This window comes from Pantherophis guttatus, chromosome 4 (genome assembly GCF_059756535.1).
Source record: "Pantherophis guttatus breed Tessera chromosome 4, ASM5975653v1, whole genome shotgun sequence".
Lineage (NCBI taxonomy): Eukaryota > Metazoa > Chordata > Lepidosauria > Squamata > Colubridae > Pantherophis > Pantherophis guttatus.
Window position 1 is genome coordinate 147,008,661 of NC_142066.1, and position 20,885 is coordinate 147,029,545.

Sequence of the window (20,885 nt, forward strand, 5' to 3'; positions counted from 1 at the left end):
TCTTAAATTAGGGCCAAAGTCTGTTAAAGATTCATATGGAGAATTCTGAAACTCAAAGTTATGGACAAGAGGATTTCCCCAGTCCAATCCAGCAAAATATTTAATGACTGCCCCAAGGCAAGGATTATGGGTGGCATGCTTTTATTTTACTAATTTTGCCCAGACATACCCAGATGTCTGCATCTGCATTGAACATGAAGATTGTCCTTGCAGTAGGCAAAGCTGGATGTTTCTCCTTACCAGAAACTTCTTAAAACTATAAATAACAAAGACCAAGCCTCTATTCAGCACATGAAAGCTAAGAGGTACTCACCCTGCAAATTGGGCATTGCCAGTGACTACAGCTGTCTCTAAGCCTGAACTCATCAGATAAACACTTGGAATGATACACACGAAAACACAGGTCACATATCAACACCTCTCCAGGCAAATGGCATTCAAAACAATACCAGTCATGAGTTTCTGTCTCCCAGTCCTACAAAAAATACAAAATAATTTGATAGAACAGTCTGTCAATATCTGAAACAGCCATGTATAGAAAAAAAAAAGCACATTTCTTGAAGTCTAGCAATGGTTAGGCATTTTAAAATATGGCACCTCTTTCATGGATTATACCTTTTGTTTTATTTTAAATTCCACTCTATAAACTTCAAGCATGCTAGTAGCTGAAAGCTTTTAGCTTTTAATAAGTGCTGAGGCTTAAATCATGGATTACGAGTGTGTCTGATTAACAGCATCTACACTCTTATATCATGTTCCCAGGCATTCAGATCCTCCCCCCAAAAAATAGTTTGTTGTCTTACATCCTATAAAATAATTTTTCAATTTCAATGAAGCCCCAATTATCTTTACATTACTAAATGAAGGCAATGGAACTCCTTCCTCTGCTTTAGGCAAATAAATTGTGATACAGGTAGTCCTCAATTTACGCCTACAATTGAGCCCAACATCTGTTGTTCAGTGAAAGATTTGTTAAGTGAGTTTTGCTCCATTTTACCTTTCTTGCCACAGTTGTTAAACGAATCAGTGCAATTCTTAATTACACAGCTGCTAAGTGAATCGGGTTTCCCCGGTGACTTTGCTTGTCAGAAGGTTGTAAAAGGGATCACATGACCCTGGGACACCACAATGTTCATTAAGTACAAGTCAGTTGCCAAGCATCTGAATTTTGATCACATGACCACGGGGACGCTGAAATGGTCACGTGAAAAATGGTCATAAGTCAGTTTTTTCAATGCTTTTGTAACTACGAACGGTCACTGAACGAACTGTTGTAAGTCACGGACTATTTGTATTCAAACATTTGCTATTCTAGTTGTCTTCTCCAGAGTCTAGTATTTTTTTTTCCCCGAAAGGACAAAATCACGCTCCTGATGTGGAATTCTAAGGAACACAGGGAACCTCATCAAGTGTTCATCAGAAGTAGTTTTGGAAATCAGTACCCCTTCTTCTAGAGTTTTTGTTTTTTTGAGTGGGAGAAACAGCAGCAGTCACTGCTATTCCATACACAATATATGCCCATGGCAGCTGTGATGCTTCTTCTGACTGCGTTCATTTATAAGTAGATTCCACAGTGGATCTTCTTTGACTAGACAGAAGAAAGAGCTTTAAAAAGGCAGCAAGGGCTGCTGAGTTCAGAGTAATGTGACAAAGTCCAAAGCTATGCAGATTTTATTTATTTGTCTCTTTGCTCCTCTCTGAACTCCTGTGGTTCCTCTATTTTTCTGTTTATTTCTACAAGCACATGCACAGTGCTGGATCATTTGCAAAGGCATGCTGAACACATATAAAAGAAAAATCCGTCTGTTCCTCAGAATTCACACAAGACTCCATTCTACATAAGTGTCAGGTGAGCAGGAAAATGTTCAGCATCACTTGTGATATCAATTATACATAATGGCCAGTTTTAAAGATTTTTAGCTGGAGGCTAGGACTCTAAAGGCTGCCCTGAGATCACCCAAAAGTACTTTGTCATTTGGTTTTGCTCTGATTGAATTTTATATACGTTCTTATTTCTTCATTAAAATTTGCTGACCTGTATGAGAATTTAGAATAGAACACAGAAATATATCAGAATTGACTCATTAAACAGCTTTTCCAACCTCCAGGGCCCTGCATCTGTATTGATCTCACAGTCTGCAGAACTCCCAACCTTTCAGAGTGACGATACGGTTGAATATTCTGCGAATTATAATTTTAATACAGACATGAGGTTGTGGGAAACTGCATCAGGCCAAAGCAAAGGTTCTTTCAAGAACAGAACACTGCTGCAAATTAAATGATGTAAGTTGAACGCTGACAAGTTAAAGTTTGCAAACTTGCAGGAAGATACAAACAGAGCAGAACAAAACACAAATCAATTTTAAAATAAGGCAAGTTCAAGCATGATTTTGATTTTTTCCCCATGATTTTTTAAAACATACCTTTCGCAATTTGATTTCAATGAATCCAAATATTGGACTTGGTTGTGGTCCTTCAAATCTTTCAACTGTGTAAATGAAGCCTAAAAATACGATTTCTAATAGCAATGCAGGAAAAAAAATAAAAACTGCCTCTTTCCATCTCACTGATTTTTAAATTTTCCTCATAATGGGTATAATCTAGCTAAATGAGCATATTCGTTAGTATCTCTGTTTCTAAAAAGTATCATTAATTCTGGTGCTCTTCAACTGCTAATGCTCACATACATCTAGCTTTTACTGTCATGTATAAATATTGTGCATTACTTGATCTTAAAGTTGAAACCATGATCAAGGAAATCTCATCAAAAAAATTCTACTTACTGGACAAAATCTAAGAGTTATAGTAGTGTTTCTCAACCTTGGTTACTTTAAGATGTGTGGACTTCAAAGTCCCAGAATTTCCCAGCCATTATTGCAATAGCACTTAGACTTATATACCGCTTCACAATGCTTTTACAGCTCTCTCTAAGCGGTTTACATTCAGCTTATTGCCCCCAACAATCTGGGTCCTCATATAGTATGGTTGAGGAACACTGTACTAGAGGCACTTTTCTACTATAGGCCAAGCAGCCTAATGTAATTACAAAAACAACAAAAATGTTTTTTTGGGAAGATAAAATTATTAAGTATCAACATATCGGCACTTTTTTATGTAGCACTTAAGGCCATGGATATAAACTTCTCAAACTCTGAACTGCCTTGGATAGCAAAAAGTTTTGAATTCATTTTGATCCTTTAAGCATTAAGGATAACTATAGAAAGCTCAAGAGACATTGAAAGAATGTGAATCTTCAAAAAACTTGCTCTGTGAAATAAAGTACCTCGGAATCAATATTCATTGGTATTATTCTGTGAAATGTGTCCTTAAATGCGGAGGACATCACCCATCACAAACCCAAACAATTTTGAGGTGAATGGTGGGACATATTTAAATAATTATGAATGCCAGATTCTCACATTTTCATGATAAGCAAACTACCATGTATGTTAAAATAAAACCCTTCCAAGAATTTTTTTTTATATTGATATATGTTGTTTTTAAACCACTAGACCCATTTGGAGGATCCGTTGATGATACTTTGTACTTGATGTTTCATTTACCCTTTGAAAGAATGTAGCTTCCATTCCTACAGAGATAGTTATGTATTAATACTCACTACTTCCACATCTATGTCTATTTTGATATATAGGCATGCAAAAAATTAAGTTTGATAATGAGTTTGATGATGTAATAGTTACATAGAACTCATAACTTGTAAACTGGTCTTTTATATTTCATCTTCCCTTTCATGCTGACTTCTGTCATCAATTATTCCATTGCAAGATATATTCAATTTATATTGAATATATTCAAGATATATTCAATTTAAGTTTTTTTAGTCAAAGTACATTTCAGAAAAAAAGACAACATGAGTGTTTTAAATTATTGGTTGCATTATTTGCCAAAGACTACCAGAATGTTAATTTTAATTAACTTTCTCATACTGTAATCTTTTCTTCTTCTTCTTTATGAAAATTTGATTATCCAGAGAAGAAAATCACATTCACCGAAAAGACGCAATTATGAAATAATTTTTTTGGCATAATTCCATGACAAATCTTTTATATCAAACCAATTGAAATGAAAGAGAACTACCAGATCTTTTGCTGCTCCAGTTAATTTCAGTGGGATTTCCACATGAGGATTAGTTAACTAAATGAATAAAAAAGCGAAAAGTTGAAATTCTCCACTGTGAAATCATTAATATAGTATAACTAATAGCTGGCCTATTTATATCTTCTCACTGTGCTGCATCTCAGCATTTGTAACTCCAACCACATTTATTACTTTTCCCTTTAAGTTTAATGATTTATTCATTGTGAGAGGGTTTTTTAGTGTATTTAGATGTTTGGTCATTTTTTTTCTTGTAGTTGATAAAAATGATTTATTAAAAAATTCTGTTCTTATAAACCAGATTTAATTACTTCTGATTGGCAGGTGAAAACTGATGTACAGCTCATCTGATGTACTGAAGCTGATTGGTTGAGTAGACTAGACAGTTAGTCTTTTTAAAATAAGTACTCACTTATTTACTCATTATAAAGTCAACTTTGAAGCCATACCTCAAGTATAAAAGGGTAGAGGTTAGGGTTAGGGTTTGCAACTTCAGATTGCAACTTTATATAAATATGTATTATTATTAGAAATATATATGTTGGATTGAAGTAATAACTATGACTAATGCTAATAGTTTTATTTTATATGTATTAGAATGTATAACACCCAGGCGCCACATTGTTCATGCATTGATATGTTTGTAAAAAAATAAATAAATAAGTAAAAAAAACTTCAAAAAAAGTATAAAAGGGTGAAGCTTGTGCTGTGAAATTACAATACAAACTTGGTCACTTTGCTGTCATTGTGGTTAGTTGTGATCATTGTGGTTAGTGACATATGCTTATGAATTGGGCAGAGTTATATTTCTAGCGTAATCTCTAATCAAAGTAAGTAATTAAGATATTGTTTTTTTTAATTACATGTAACTGAGAAAACAGAAAGTGGAAATAAAATCATAAAGAGGAAAATAAACGTTAGTGTTAATGGAAAGGTTAACCCACCCAATCAGTACAAATTTTGTTTTGAATTTTGAAAAACAAAACAAAACACAAACCCATATAAATCTTTGTTTTTAAAGGCTAGTGTAAAGTTTGGACAAATACTGGAATCTTTGCAGAGCCGGATATGTACCAAGATATCTGCCACGTAATTTCCTCAGATGAGACAGGAGGCATTTATATAACTAACATCTGGCAGCCACTATTCTAATTACAATAAACATAAAAAATCTCAGAGTACAAATATCTTTTTCTGTATTTGCAAAGTCTTCCACGAGATGTCATCATATCCTCCCAAAGTAACTGACAAAAAAAGAAAAGAAAGAAAGAAAGAAAAGCATTGCAACTTTATATCTTGCAGCAAAACATGTGAGTGACCACTTCCGCCTCTCCAAGAAGGAGGGAAAAAAATAGTATTTTAACCAAGATGCTGCAAAAAGCAGGCTGATTTCAAGAACCAGATACAACACAGCTGATAAGCATTATTAATTCCATTATTGGAAGACTGAAAAAGCAACATCTAATCTATACGACAGCAACAAAAAAGAGAGATATAACAGAAAGTATTTAAGACTACATAGTGCGAAGGTTGTTCACCTTCATTTTTGCAGTGGTCCGAGAGAAAGGCTGCATGCTGTAGGCCTTTCAAAATAAAGAAAACAGAACAAAAAATCAAAAACAAAAATATGGTCTATGTATTGGAACCCATGTGTGGAACATAAACTAAAACCAAGAGGAAAAACATCTATTACTAAGAGCATCCTAACTAATCAAATTTCCCCAATAAACTTTATGGACTGGTTTCCCCCCACCACCCCCAAAATGTACGTTTGGAAGTTCTTGAAAGCTTCCAAGCACTTAACTTAATTAGGAAAACACACTCAAAGGGGAGGGGGACAAAAAATGGTTCCATGTTTGTAGTTTTTCAGTTTAGTAGACAGATTAGCATTCTCAGTTAATAGCCCCTGAGACGAAAGACATGCTTATATATCATAATATCCCACAAGGGTGTCAAACCTTAGAAACCAAGTAATGTTTTGCTTATGATCAGGGGCTTAATTGTCTCCACAGTTTGTAAATAAACCCTATTATCATTATCTCTCTCCTCCCCCACCCCCTTAAAATATAACTACCGCTACTTATGGAACTACTTTTAAGCAATTCCAAAATATATACAAGAATCAAAATTAGAAAATTAATTTTATGTGCAAGAGTGAAGATTTTGCAGAATCAGTTTACTAGAAGATACAGAGAAATAAAAAAATTATACTGCCATTACAAAAAGTATTCCAACCCTAAAGGAAATGGGGATCATTTTATTTTCACGATATATTAATTCTTTATTAAAAAGAAGACTGACAATTACAAAATTCAGGTATTCTGGTATCACTAGTATTCTGATATCATTAAAAAAATCTAAATATAACAAGCATACCCAACTTTGGGTGAACATATCTTTCTAACCATGTACCTGAAGGTATTTTCAACCTTGCATGAAGTTTGCAATTATGACAGGGAACATTTGTAAATTTAATAAGGCAAGTGGATCTCCATCATGGATAGGGAATGTTGGTTATAACCAAATTTATTTGAGTTTAGGGATTCTTCAAATTCTGCAAGACTATTCTTACATTTTATTTCTATTTTTAAATTCCATTAGCTTGGGTCCATTTTTATACATGCCAGCAACTGAATTGCAGTTAATATATTTATGATTACAGAGTAAGTAAATCATTAATCTTTTCTTAAACTTAGTTCATGGGCATTAGAAAGCTATCTAATATTAATGAACCTAAAATATATCTCTGTGATTACAAGAAGAACTGATAATACTTAAAGGTCAGCAACAAGGTGGTTTGGACAAATAAAAATTCACAAACAAATAATGATGGAAATGATGATTTTAAAAAACTTGATGCAATCTGCAATGCTTTTCTACAATGAGCTGAAATTTGATGTTTTTGGTAAAGGGACGAGACCAGGCAAATGTTTAGAGAACGTTCCAGTCATACAAAAATAAGCTTTACTAAACTAAAAAAATATGCAAATCAACCCATTACAGAAGCTACACACAACATGTAACATTTTTCATTTCTAAATAACTTAATTATATGAACCCAAGAGATACAAGATATATTAGGCCTGTACCTTTAATAAATAGAAACCTTAAAATGCAATATTTAAAAATAAATGAGAAGAGAACGTATCTCCCATTCTCGTAGATTTTTAAAAAAACACATATTGTCTTTTAATTAAGAACAGAGTTGTGCATATTTTACAATTTATGCAATGCAAAAATTAAACTGACTGCAGAAACTGGAACTGAGAATCTTAATTCATTAAATCGTTTCATGCATAATGAAACTGTTGAAAACAGAAGACAACTCAGTGAAGATTTACATTAGTAAAGGGACAGCTACATTTCCATATACTGGCCTTTGGGGGAACCAGTTGTAGCATATTCAGTATGAAAATCTGAGCTAACACATGAACATTCACTTGATTTATGTATCAGCTTTTCCATGTGAAGAATTCTGACTAACTCGGCATAAAAATCCAATTTATACATGCGGTAGAAAATATCCACAACTCTGATTACATGAAGTTTAGTTTAGTTTTAGTTTTATTTGATTTGTATACCGCCCTACTCCCGAAGGACTCAGGGCGGTGAACAGCCAAACAATAAAATACATAAATACAAAAATTTAAAAAACCAGTTAAAATCAAATTAAATCATTTTGGCCCAGACAAATTAAAACACCCCAATAATTTAAGAACAGATTTAAAATTTATATATTAAAAGAGGGAGGAAATTAGGCCAAGCCTGCTTGATGGAATAAAAGAGTCTTCACAGCGCGGCGGAAGGTGCGCAGATCCGGGAGCCTCCGTATCTCTGGGGGGAGCTCATTCCAGACGGTAGGTGCCCCCACAGAGAAGGCTCTCCCCCTAGGGGTCGCCAGCCGACATTGTTTGGCTGACGGCACCCGGAGGAGTCCCTCTCTATGAGAGCATACTGGCCGGTGGGAGGCTATTGGTGGTAGTAGGCGGTCCCGTAGATAACCAGGTCCTAAGCCATGGAGCGCTTTAAAGGTGGTAACCAAAACCTTGAAGCGCACCTGGAAGACCACCGGGAGCCAGTGTAGCTCGCGCAGGAGAGGTGTCACATGGGAGCGCCATGACGCTCCCATTACCACCCGCGCGGCCGCACTCTGTGCCAGTTGGAGCCTCCTCAAGGGGAGCCCCATGTAGAGAGCATTACAATAGTCCAGGCGGGAGGTGACGAGGGCATGAGTGACCGTGCATAATGAGTCCTGATCCAGAAAGGGACGCAACTGGCGAATCAGGCGAACCTGATAGAAAATCCTCCCGGTCACGGCCGTCAAGTGCTCTTCTAAAGACAGCCGTGAATCCAGGAGGACGCCCAAGTTGCGAGCCCTCTCCGTGGGGGCCAGTGATTCGCCCCCAATAGTCAGAGATGGCGTCAACTGACTATATCGGGACGTTGGAAACCACAGCCACTCGGTCTTGGATGGGTTGAGCCTGAGCCTGTTCCTCCCCATCCAGATCCGTACGGCCTCCAGGCACCGGGACATCACTTCAAGGGCATCGTTGGGGTGATCCGGGGTGGAGATGTACAGCTGGGTGTCGTCAGCGTACTGATGGTACTCCACCCCGAAACCACGGATGATCTCGCCCAGCGGCTTCACATAAATGTTGAACAGGAGAGGCGAGAGGACCGACCCTTGCGGCACCCCACATATGAGGTATAGTATACCTGCTATCATATATGGTATTGTTAAACCTAGTATTTCAGTTTGTTACTCTTACATCTACAATCTGTAGATGTACTCAACAGCTTAATGTGGCACAATATTATCTAAGGGTATTTAAATTGGGCAAAGAACATCTCTACTAAAATCTTCTACTTTATGTATTAAAAATAGCATTTATATTATTTAAGTTGTAAGAGCTAAAAACTCTCTTTAAAAACTGAATAGAAACAATTTTTTAAAATATTTTTTCCTGTGTATGCTTGAGTTATCCATCTTTCAAGGCAACTGATTTACAAATAAATTTACACTCTAAATTTAGGATTTCATGCTTACATGACCAAATTTAATTAAAAACAAAGTTAAAATAGCTATTCTTTCTAATCAGGCAGTGCCTCAATAAAATAAGTTTTCATAACAATTACCAGTGTATTGCTATACCGAAAGAAACTATAGCAAAACTATAGGGGGGGAGGGGGGAGGAATTAAAACAAAAATGTAAAGTCACAGTTGATGTCTTTCTACTATATATTAATCAATCTGATTCACAGTAACAATGCATTTCCAAGTTATTCAGAATAACTAACAATTAAAGCATTATATCTATAATCAATGTCATCAGCTTGAGGATTTGCTATGGAAGGATTTGGAGGCCCCCAGCTAGTGTTTGTGGCTTTTCTAAATCAACTGAAGGACAGCTGAAAGACCTTGATAGAATTAATTTAACAGTATATTCTAGTCCCATAGGCAAACCTATGGGCCTTCTGGGCCCACCAGAAGTAGGGACAGGCTGTTTCCTGCCTTCGGAGGATCTCGGGGTGATGGTGGGAAAGGCCCATTTTTCTCTCTCCCCAGCCTCCAGAGCCTTTCTAAGAGTCTGGGGAGAGTGAAAACATCCTTCCCTACCTACCCACCCCGGAGGCCCTCCGGAGGTCAGAAATGACCCATTTGCCAACTTCCAGTGGGATGGTAACCCCGTTTTTGCTGTCCCCAGCCTCCAGAGCCTTTCTAGGAGTTTAGGGAGGATGAAAAAGGGCTTCTGCCCCAGAGGCCCTCCAGATGCCGAAAATGGCCCATTTGCCAACTTCTGGTCCCACCGCAAATGGACCGTTTCTGGCCTCCAGAGGGCCTCTGGGATGGGTGAGTGGGGAAGGCCATTTTCACCCTCCCCAGACTCATAGAAAGGCTCTGGAGGCTGGGAAGAGCAAAAAATGGGCGTACCGTGCCATGAGCTGGGGGGGTCGCGCACACATGTGCAGGGACAAGGCGCATAGGATTATGGGTGTGGGCACGTGGTGCGCGACCCCCCCCCGCTCCTGGCATGCTATGGCAAAAGGGTTAGCCATCACTGTCCTAGCCCATGCTAATTTTTCAGATTTATATGAAAGTAAAATTAATTATCTTATTCATCTTGTAAGCCTACAAACAAAGCTTCCTAAATGTGGGCTTAGGAAGATACCCTGACACTATTCCATGAACGTTTTGCAAAGAAAAATAACTTTCCAAGGCTTTCAAACTTAAGCGCTTTCAAGTTACAGGTAATCCTCGACTTATGATCACAATTGAGCCCAACAATTTCTGTTGTTAAGTGAGACCTTTGTTCAGCGAGTTTTGCCCCATTTTATGACCCTTCTTACCACACTGGTTAAATGAATCACTGCAGTTGATAATTTAGCAACCCAGTTGTTAAGTGAATCTGGCTTCTCCATTGACTTTGCTTGTGAGAAAGTCGCAAAAGGGGATCACATGACCTTGAGACACAGCAACGGTCACAAATATGAAGCAGTTGTCAAGCATCGGAATTTTGATCATGTGACCATGAGGATGCTGCAAAGGTCATAACTGAAAAACAATCATAGGTCACAGTGCCGTTTTAACTTTGAATGGTCACTAAGTGAACTGTTGTAAGTCGAAGACTACCCGTATCCTACTGAAACACGGTTATTGTGGATTGAATTAATTGTTAAATAAATTGTTACATTTATTTAACAATCTTCTTTCACTTACTTCTAAAACAAGAAACAGGGCCCATAGGACAAAATCTGGGTGCTGAACTTTCTCAACTGAAATGCCAAATAATTTTTTTCATAAACTGTTTTGGACTGCATCTCTTTGATAAATACTTAATTGCTATGCCTTGAAATTAATCTATGTCTAAAAATGTATGTTTATAAATATCTATATTCATTAGGCTGTATTTTTAAAAATACACTTAATTCACCTCTGAAGCTGTTATGCAGGTAATAATTACCTATTCTGTGCTACATGAATGCCTATAGCTATATGAGGTAATTAAGAAACCAGCTTTCTACCTCTTTTTACATTTTAAAAAAAATATGTCATATAAAAAATGTAAAAAATGTAAATGTAAAAATATAAAATGTAAAAATAATTTTATTTTTCTGGGGCTCTGCAAATAGGCCAGTTGTCAGGCCTAGAAGCCATCTTTTGCGTTAGGCCTTCAGACCAGCTTGGAACCCTGACACTGATACTAAGAATTCCAAGTCAACATTCCATTCTGATAGAACCACTATCAGAAAATATACTCACAATCTCATCTCCAGGCAGCCAGTATCCTTCTTGCTCAATGCCAGCTTTTGAACCTTTGCATCCCACTGTCAAGGTTTCGACAACAAGGCCATCCTTCACCGCTAAACTAAGCTGACGTGTGGTTTCCTTGGGATGCATACCGTGAACCCGAGACATATATCTACGAAGAAAACAGAAACAAATTTTTACAAAATCATGATGAGTATCTGGATATCTTTTGTGGTCAGAGTTCAACAATTTCAAAACTACATAATACAGTCTGGATCTTTTGACTTCTATTTATTTTAGTATCTCTTAATGTTTTGCACTGAATATACATTATCAGTTGCACAAGGTTATTTAAAGCTCCCCTGAATAAAAAAGACAAAATACATAGAATTAAAATCTATTAAAATCTTAAAATTTTAAATTCAAGGTTTCCCAAGCCAGATCACAATTTAATTAGCTAAGCAAAGAAACAAGTCAATTTTGGCAACACCTTTCAACGCAAAATAATGTGCATGTCATGGTGCAGATGGTTCCCCCCCCCAAGAAATTCAGACTTTGCTTCAAGATAAGATGGTGAAGGAAGGGACAAATGGAGAAACCGCATAGTACTTTTCTTTTCATTTAATCACTGCTTATCAGTATAAATTCAAGCCTTGAGATGTCATGCCACCCGTTTTGAGAGCCACAGATCTCAGCAGAGGGCAAGGACTGCCAAAAACAACTAGCGTAATAAATTCTATCGAAGAACTACTGATAGAGAACTCATTCCCCTAAGTCAGTTGGGACTGAAGAAAGCCATCGAAATCTTTACTGTAATTCATTAGCTAGATAGTCACTAAAAAACAAATGGGAAACCTGCAAAAAGCTACAGTAATTCATAAGTGAATGTATACTAGCCATGTGCTCGGTACTATTTGCTAAAGTATTTTAAAAGACAAAATATTTATACATTTAATTTTTCAGATTTTTAAGCTATCCAACTCCAAAATGCTTAACGCATTGTAAGCCGCCCTGAGTCTCCGGAGAAGGGCAGCATATAAATCAATTAAAAAAAAAATGATTCTGGGATCGCCATGGAGTTCAAAGGAACAATAACACTCTCCTATCCTATTGTATCCTATCTTAATCCTATCCTATAGCACTAGCACTAGGGGTGGGTTCTACTTACCTTTACTACGCATGCAACGCATGCACGTGCTTCTGCGCCTGCGCAGAAGCTTCTGCACGGATCGTCCATTATGACATCCGGGCGGAGCCTCCCGCTGCTTTTACTACTGGTTCGCAAGAACCAAACAGAACCGGGAGCAACCCACCACTGACTAGTACTTAGACTTATATACTTTAATTTTTAACTTCTTAGTCTTAATTGCACTTTTAACTGTTAAATTATGAGATTTGGATTTAATTTCTTTTTAACTTTTTCATTAGATGTTTTTTACTGTTGTGAGCTGCCCTGAGTCTGGCTGGAGATAGGGCGGCATATAAATCTCAATAATAATAATAATAATAATAATAATAATAATAATAATAATAATACCACTTCATAGTGCTTTACAGCCCTCTCTAAGTGGTTTACAGAGTCGGCATATTGCCCCCAACAATCTGGGTCCACATTTTACCGACCTCGGAAAGATGAAAGGATGAATCAACCATACCCTAATGTATCCTTATCATACGCTAACCTACACTATCCTATCATATCCTTTCCTATCCTATCTTAATCGTATCCTAGTCTAGCCTGTCTTATCCTAATCTTATCCTACACTATGCTACACTACACTACACTACCCTTATTTTATTTTAAAGAAACCCAGTTTGGTGTAGTAGTTAAGGTTCTAGTCTAGAAACCAGAAGAGTGTAAGTTCAAAAGCCCCACTTTTGGCACAAAAGTCAGCTGGGGACTTTGAGCCAGTCGCTCTCTCTTAGCCCAACTCAATTCACCATGTTGTTATTGTCAGGAAAATAGGAGGAAGAAGTATTTATATTTGTCGCCTTGAGTTACTTGTATGGACGCCCATCTTAAGCAACTCCTAGCGGTTTACAACATCCATAAATCAATAAATAAAATAATCATAACTTTAAAAAAAACCAAAAAATCCTGTGCATAATTGTCCCCCTTGGGATGCCATACAGCAAGTTCAGTTACTCTCCTTCCATGTCTTCTACTCATACAATCCCAGTACCACAGTAGAAAGCTTAATGGCCTTCTAAAGGTTTTTAAGGTTGGGCCATGGAATTGCCATTGAGGCTGTGTTCTACGAGGTAAGGGTAGTCATGAAAAAGCAAAGCTTCTGAGATGCCACTAGTTGGCAAGATTTTAGGTAGGGAACCTGCAACATGCCCACCCTATCTGATCTAGTGAGATATGCAGATATTCTGCTGCAAATAAGTACTATGCCACGAAGAACTTTAAAGTAATAAACAACATCTTGAATTACAATCAGAAGAAAAACTGAAAGCCAGAACAGTCACACAACAAAGGTGTAACATAAGCAAACCAATGGACACCCAATACTGTGTGCACTCTGGACCAATTGTAAGTTCCAGGTAGTCTTTGAAGGCAGCTGTATATAAAGCACTGCAATTATTTGATCAGGAGGGTGAGTGACATTGAGCAAGCGCCCCCCCCCCAGTTCATGAAAGGGAGAAACTAGTGCACAAGACAGTCTATGCAAAGGGCCCGCGTAACAGTTGCCATTTCTTCATCAAGCAGGGATTGTGAGCGGACACCAGCATAGTCTGGGGCAGTGCAACTGTCACAACCCCTCACAGCTGTGATAAACAGCCCAACTCAAAATACTTTCAAAGGAACACTGAGGCACAACCTGTTCTTTATGCATCCAGACAACTCAAAGAGTGAGTAAGTGGGCTTCAGGACCTCTTTTATCCCTCAAAGCCTTGCTTGCTTTGCTTTGATTGACAAACTAGTGGCTATTACTGGTTAATTTACAAGTCTGGTAGCTATTGACTGAATTTGAGGAGAGGTTTCCCATGTGCTGAGGCTTTTGTCTGGTTCAAGTGACATTTTTCCTGTTTCTTTAACAACTTGATTCCTTTTTAACTATCTCCCAAAGGGTTTTTTTTTTAAAAAAAATTCCTGGCTTTTGTCTACCGGTTTAAAAGTCTGCTTCATTGTTAGGTATGGCAACTTCAGCCTAGACTCATACCGTGTCCAGAGTCAAAGATGACAAAACAGCAAATTCTAGGGACCAAGGCCCAGAATCAAGCCATCTTGCCATGATGATATCATATATATCCTTACTATTGGATGACCTCACCCAGCATTTCATATTAAAAAGAGTCGAGGTGGCGCAGTGGTTAAGAGTGCAGTACTGCAGCTACTTCAGCTGACTGCTAGTCCAGCAGATCAGTGGATCAAATCTCACTGGCTCAAGGTAGACTCAGCCTTCCATCCTTTCGAGGTGGGTAAAATGAGGACCCAGATTGTTAGGGGGCAATATGCTATTTAGTATACTGTCTTTGGTGTAAGCCGCCCAGAGTCCTCGGAGAGTGGGCGGCATAGAAATAGGACTAATAAAATGAATAAAATAAAAAATACAGATATTAAATGTAGGTAAAAAGACTCAAGCCCTGAGGTAGTCCATGCTATATGAAAATCCAGCACGTGTCTGAGGGAATAACGTTATCGTTTTTCTACAGCAAACCTTCCTCCAACTGAAAAGGGCCCATGTGATATCTCTTATCCTAAGGCCTGTGAAATAAAATTAGTTTTTAAAAATTGCTCCTAAATAGGCAAGAGCTGTTCCAAAAGTCAGATGCAGAAACAGAAATGGCCTACTTCCGAGGAGCCGTTATATGATGATGCTTAACTAACAGGACCAAAGCAAGCCAGCATTTAATTCTAACAATATTGAAGAAATTTATATCAGTTTCCTATTCGGCCGCTGTTTTAAAAACTACCATGTTTTACTCTCCTCTATTAAGCCTCCTTTGCAAGGACTGGGAGTTTAAGTTCATTCCAGTTCCTTAATGTGCAGTGATTTCTTCTAGCCTCTCTTATTTATTTAATAACCTTGCAAATCCTGAACTTGTAATTTCTAGGTGGCTTACAAAATGAAAACACAGAATATCATTAAAAACTATTACAATGCATTCAGAGCCATTCAAAAACCGATTCACAATCAGAATCCTCATATATGTCATACTCCATTAACAGTCTGACCCCAATGCTGAAGAAGCCAGGCCTTCAAATCTAAGGGCTAATAGCGTCTTCAAAACTCAGGGGACACTGATCCATACCACAAGAGCTATGAGGGAGATGATAGTTATTTAGTTTGGGTAATGAAACATCTGCAAGAAAACAACCACAATCAGAGAGCACCAAGGACCCCCCAGAGAAGGCATACTTCCTCAATCCCATCAAAATGACAGTTTCATGGAATGAACTTGAGTGCATCCATCCTGCTGTTATCTGGTGCGATTCATGGATATAAGTATGGGTAGATGGGTCCACAAATAGCTTGTGTACTATATATGGCTTTAAGGCAGGGCTATCAAATTCGATCCCATTGCGGGCCGTATCAGGATTTTGTTTGCCCGGGAGGGGCGTGGCCTGGTCATGGCCAACTGGGTTGGTGTGGTCGGGGCGGGCCAGGGCCAGGGTGGCACAGGCTGATCCTTCGCCGTCTCCAGGACGGCCCCACGGGACAACTCTGGGCCTGTCACAGGCTGCATCCAGCACACATGTTTGACATGTCTGCTTTAAGGTGATAAACTGTGTGCTAATTCTGGTTGAGGGACTGCAACTCCATCCAGAATCAGAAATGAACTGGCTGGGTTAAGTTGAAGCCCATCCATACTTCACAGTTCCTAGACACTGGGAAAACATCTTGACAGCATCACTTAAAGAACCTGTTGCAGAAATATAATAGTTAATCGTATGCTGATAAATGACCTCAGTTAGTAGATTCATGTAAGGTAAACTGAGGTGGAGAGAGAGTCACCTCTGAGATAAGGCTGGGCTTCTCCCCCTACAGGATACTAACTGAAGCCAGCTCTAGAAGGAGAAGAATCACAATAAGAAAGTTCCTCCGATTCCCAATTCCCTAAACTCCAGAAAAATACTATGACTGATGGAACTAAAAAAGAAATCAAAGAAGACCAAGATGGATGCGCTACCCATGTCCTGTGCCGGTTAGACATCATCCACAAGTATCATTAGGGCTATTTGTCTCATCTTCTTCTTACCACCCTCTCAACATAAAAAATTTCATTGGATTCAGTGATGACCACTTAAGGAAAAGACAAATCCTCCCTTTTTTTTCCAAGGCAGGCAGAACTATCCCTTCTCAGAGAAGTATTTACTACTACTTAGGTCCATTGGCATGTCACTTCTTCAAGGCTTTGACCAGCTATGGCACATAGATTGAAAATACAAGGCAGAACTTAGTATTCCAATGATGCAGTTCACTTCTACATAACTAATGCACTCAAACTCTTCTCAGATAATGAAGTAAGTTATCTGTATGGACCTACACAGCTAAAATAAAGCTTTGTGTAAATCCAAGAGACTTTATCTGTCTAAAGATAGTGGGGAATCCCGACAGAGCAGAAGAAGCTTCTTGGATGAGAAGTGAAATGTCTTCAAAAGAAAAAAACAAGAAAGTCCAGTTGCCTCCTGAAAAAGCACCTTTGGGACAACCATGACCAGGATGACTGAGAATCTCTATAGAGAGGTGAAGAATTGTTTTTATCTGGCCAATCTCTGATTGTAATAAATTGAAATTAAAACTGAGAATGTTTTTTGCTTCTTCTACAAGAGAACATATATGGATATGCAAATCACAGTCAACCTTTTACAAAGTAAGTTAATAAGAACCAGTTTGTTATACTGATTAAAATGCTAAATTAGAAATCCAAAGACTGAGAGTTCTAGACTTCCCTTTGTAATGATATCCATATGGCTGACATTTTTTTGTGTGCCTCCAAATCAGAATTTACTTTTAGCAATTGCCTGAATAAGTCCCAACAAAATTTTTCTCAGCAACATTTCAGAAGTGATTTGCCCTTGCCTTATTCCCAGGGCTGGACCAAGATCACTTTGTTGAAGTCTAAAGCAGGCCTAGAATTCAGTCTCCCAGTTCCAGACTGAATTCTTTATGCATTACATCAAACTAGCTATCTTGGGTGACTTTAGGGTGGTCATTTTCTCTTTGACCAACTCACTTCACAGGATTGCTATTGTGAAAGTAGAAGGTTGGGAGCATTATATATATTGTCTTGGGTTGTACAAAGTAAAGGCTGGATAAAAATCGAATAATAATAACAATACAAAAATACAGCAAAAGAGTTATTTCAGGATTTTTCAAAGAAAAATGCAAAGGAATGATTAAAGGCAAAAACAAAAATGCTCAAAAAATACAATCAACTGCTTTGCTAAATGTGGTAAGAAAAACCAGAAACATTAGTATAAATCAAATTATTAACAATTAAATATACCCAATAGTCTCTTCAGAAGTAATAGACAGCAAGAGAGTTCCCTTTTGCTCCTCATGGTAGTCAGACAAGAATAGTACTGGCTCTTTTCTCTAGTCCTGGCAATAATAAAATGGAGCACAAACTCTTTCTTAAAATATCAATGTTTTACAACTATCTGCAATAGGGACCCAGCTCCAATTAACCTCTTTTGCTGCCTCTATCAAATGAGATACTGCACAGAGAACATAAAGAAAAATGGACAATTATTTTGAATACATACATGCAAAGGAAACCACTCTGTACTCTTCGCTAATCAAGAAAAATTAGGTTGATGGATATACCAGACAACACAATTTCTGTTGCAGTACCCAGAACTAGAAAGTATTTTGAGACAGTTCAAACTGGCTACATTACTGCTGAGTAGAACTGTGTTATGGAGCTTTTGTTAATCCTGGTGGCTTTTCAATATTATTTGGGTCAGTTCAAAACAGTCTTCTGCTTTGCCTTTTTGGATTTTATTTAAGAGTTTCTATGGTGTATGTATGTATGTGTATATATATATATATATATATATATATATATATATATATATGTATATGTATATGTATATGTATATGTATATGTATATGTATATGTATATGTATATGTATATGTATATGTATATGTATATGTATATGTATATATATATATATATATATATATATATATATATATATATATATATATATATATATATATATATATATATATATATATATATATATATTTTAAATACTTTATTGAATTTTCCAATTTTTTAAAAAGACAATGTACAATCACAATCTTGATCCGAGGTGCAGTGTTTACACATTTCATAGATCAAACATTAGATGAATTCCATCCATAACTATACAATATACAGTTCTATACAATTCTCTACATTTCTATACAATTAAGTCCATTTCGGGTGTCTAACAAATCATAGCCTATTATCATATTTTTATCCTATTCTTTAACCAGTTATACCAAATTCCCCATACTTCGTAGTACTTAGAGTTCTCTTCATTTTTTAGCTCGCTCGTCAATTTAGCCATCTCTGCGCACTCTAGAATTTTATTTATTAATGTTTCTTCAGAGGGGGTAGAGTTGGATTTCTATGGTATATTTTATAGCAATAGAATACAAAGACATTTAGAAATGGTAATAGGATTATTTGTAAACCAGCATGGTCTAATGGTTAAGGAACTGGACTAGAAGAAGGAAACTCAGTTCTGGTTCTTGCCTTAGGCATGGAAGCCAAATGGAGGGTTTAGGACCTCTCTCAATCTCAAGGAGGGGAAAAAAAACTTTCAAAAGCACTGCCCAAAAAACTGGATGAACCTACTGGATGAAGTCACCTGGATTAGTCACCTGACCTGAAGGCAAAACGAACAAACAGGAAAAAGTAATATTGCTATAAAATGAAGCCAGCATTATATGGAGAAAATAACCATGTGCTTCTAATAATAGACATTGGCATCTATTAGTGGAGACAAGGATAAGTAAAACAATTCCTTCCTTCTCCCTTCTCTTAAAAGATCTTATTATAGTCTTACCTTGGAGCAAGACAGATGAAGCAAAGCTATCTATGCCGTGGCCGTGATCAGCTTCGTCTTAACACTGAAATGGGAAGAGTATCACACTCTTCTGGGCTGTTTTTCCCAGCCAGAAAAAAGCTAAAACAAATTTGCTTGCGAACAGGAAATTACACAACAGCAAGTTAATTCCTGTCAGACGATAAATCAATCCCAACAAAGCCAGGAATATAAAACAGTCTTCTGCGATGTAACTTTCAAGAGTCGGTAAAAGTTCGTTCTAGTCTTTACTAGCTAACCTGTCTGATCTGGCTGGATGAGGCTGTTTGCCTACGGGAAGTTGAAGGGAGGGGCAAAACAGAGTGGAAAATCCAAATTTGCAAAGTCACCACTCTATTATTTAAAATGTAATCATCTCATAACCTACTCAGCCACAAACAACAAGGAACAACTCCTTCTGGAAAGGTTAAAGCACCACATGTACAGATAGTCCTCAACTTACAACAGTTCATTTAGTGACTGTTTGATTCATTTAGGAACTGCTTATATCTCCCCTTGCAGGTTTAACATTAGCAGATAAACAGATGAAAAGTACAAATGTATAATTGTTAAAGACCTAATGCATTTATACCTCTGAAGATTACTTGATTCCTTTTCTATCCATGGTTGACACATTGGAAGAAGGGTGTTATGTTATTCTTGATATTTTTAGCATTACTGCTAAGTTTTAAAGAAATGTTTCTACCTTAGTTGTTAAAACACAAACCAGCAAAATTGAAGGGTAAGAATTTAAGTTTGATATTGTGCAACTATTTTTAAATGTATGTCTTTTTCTGATTTGGAAAGCAATTATAAAATAGAGGAGTCTTTTAACTACAGATACCATAACAATTGAGAATTACAATCCTAATGTACTTTATGCCATAAAGTATTAATACAAATGTACATGGTTTTCTGAATATGAAAAATTTCATATTTAGTACTGAAAAAATGACTTGTGATTGTTTTTCACACTTATGACCATTGCAGCATCCCCATGGTCACATGATCAAATTCAGCCATATGACTCATATGTATGACAAACTGCAGTGTCTTGGGGTCATGTGGTCACTTTTTGTAACCTTCTGACAAGTGAAGTCAATGAGGAAGCCAGATTCACTTAACAACCATGTAACTTACTTAATAACGGCAGTGATTCACTTAACAACTGTGGCAAGAAAGACTGTAAAGCTCACTTAACAATTGACTCACTTAGTAACATAATTTTTGGCCTCAATTGTGGCTTTATATCAAGGACTATCTGGTATTTCAAACAATACCAAATACAATGTAATCCCATGAGGAAAAATTACAAATTATTTCCAAATTTTAAAAGCACTAACTTATTTGAAATAAAAATGATGAAACCAGTCTCCACATAGATGTACCAATGGAAGAAGCCCAAATGTTCCTCCATGTCACTATATACGTATATATTTAGTATATTTCTGTATGCTATATCCTGATATCAACAGCATTATCAACTATAT

General features: G+C 37.1%; 1 protein-coding gene across 21 annotated transcripts in view; it reads right to left on the reverse strand.

The window, feature by feature from the left end:
- Positions 1-20,885, reverse strand: part of ZMYND11 (zinc finger MYND-type containing 11) — a 115,496-nt gene that overhangs the window by 29,256 nt on the left and 65,355 nt on the right. For 12 of the 21 annotated variants that reach the window (XM_087893045.1, XM_087893044.1, XM_034402071.2 and 9 more), the window contains exons 3-4: positions 11,378-11,537; positions 314-475 (exon numbers count right to left, since the gene is read on the reverse strand). In XM_087893045.1, coding sequence (XP_087749171.1) covers positions 314-475; positions 11,378-11,537 — 322 coding nt within the window. The remainder of the gene's footprint in view (positions 1-313; positions 476-11,377; positions 11,538-20,885) is intronic. The other 9 variants (XM_087893053.1, XM_087893051.1, XM_087893054.1 and 6 more) reach the window with 1 other exon arrangement.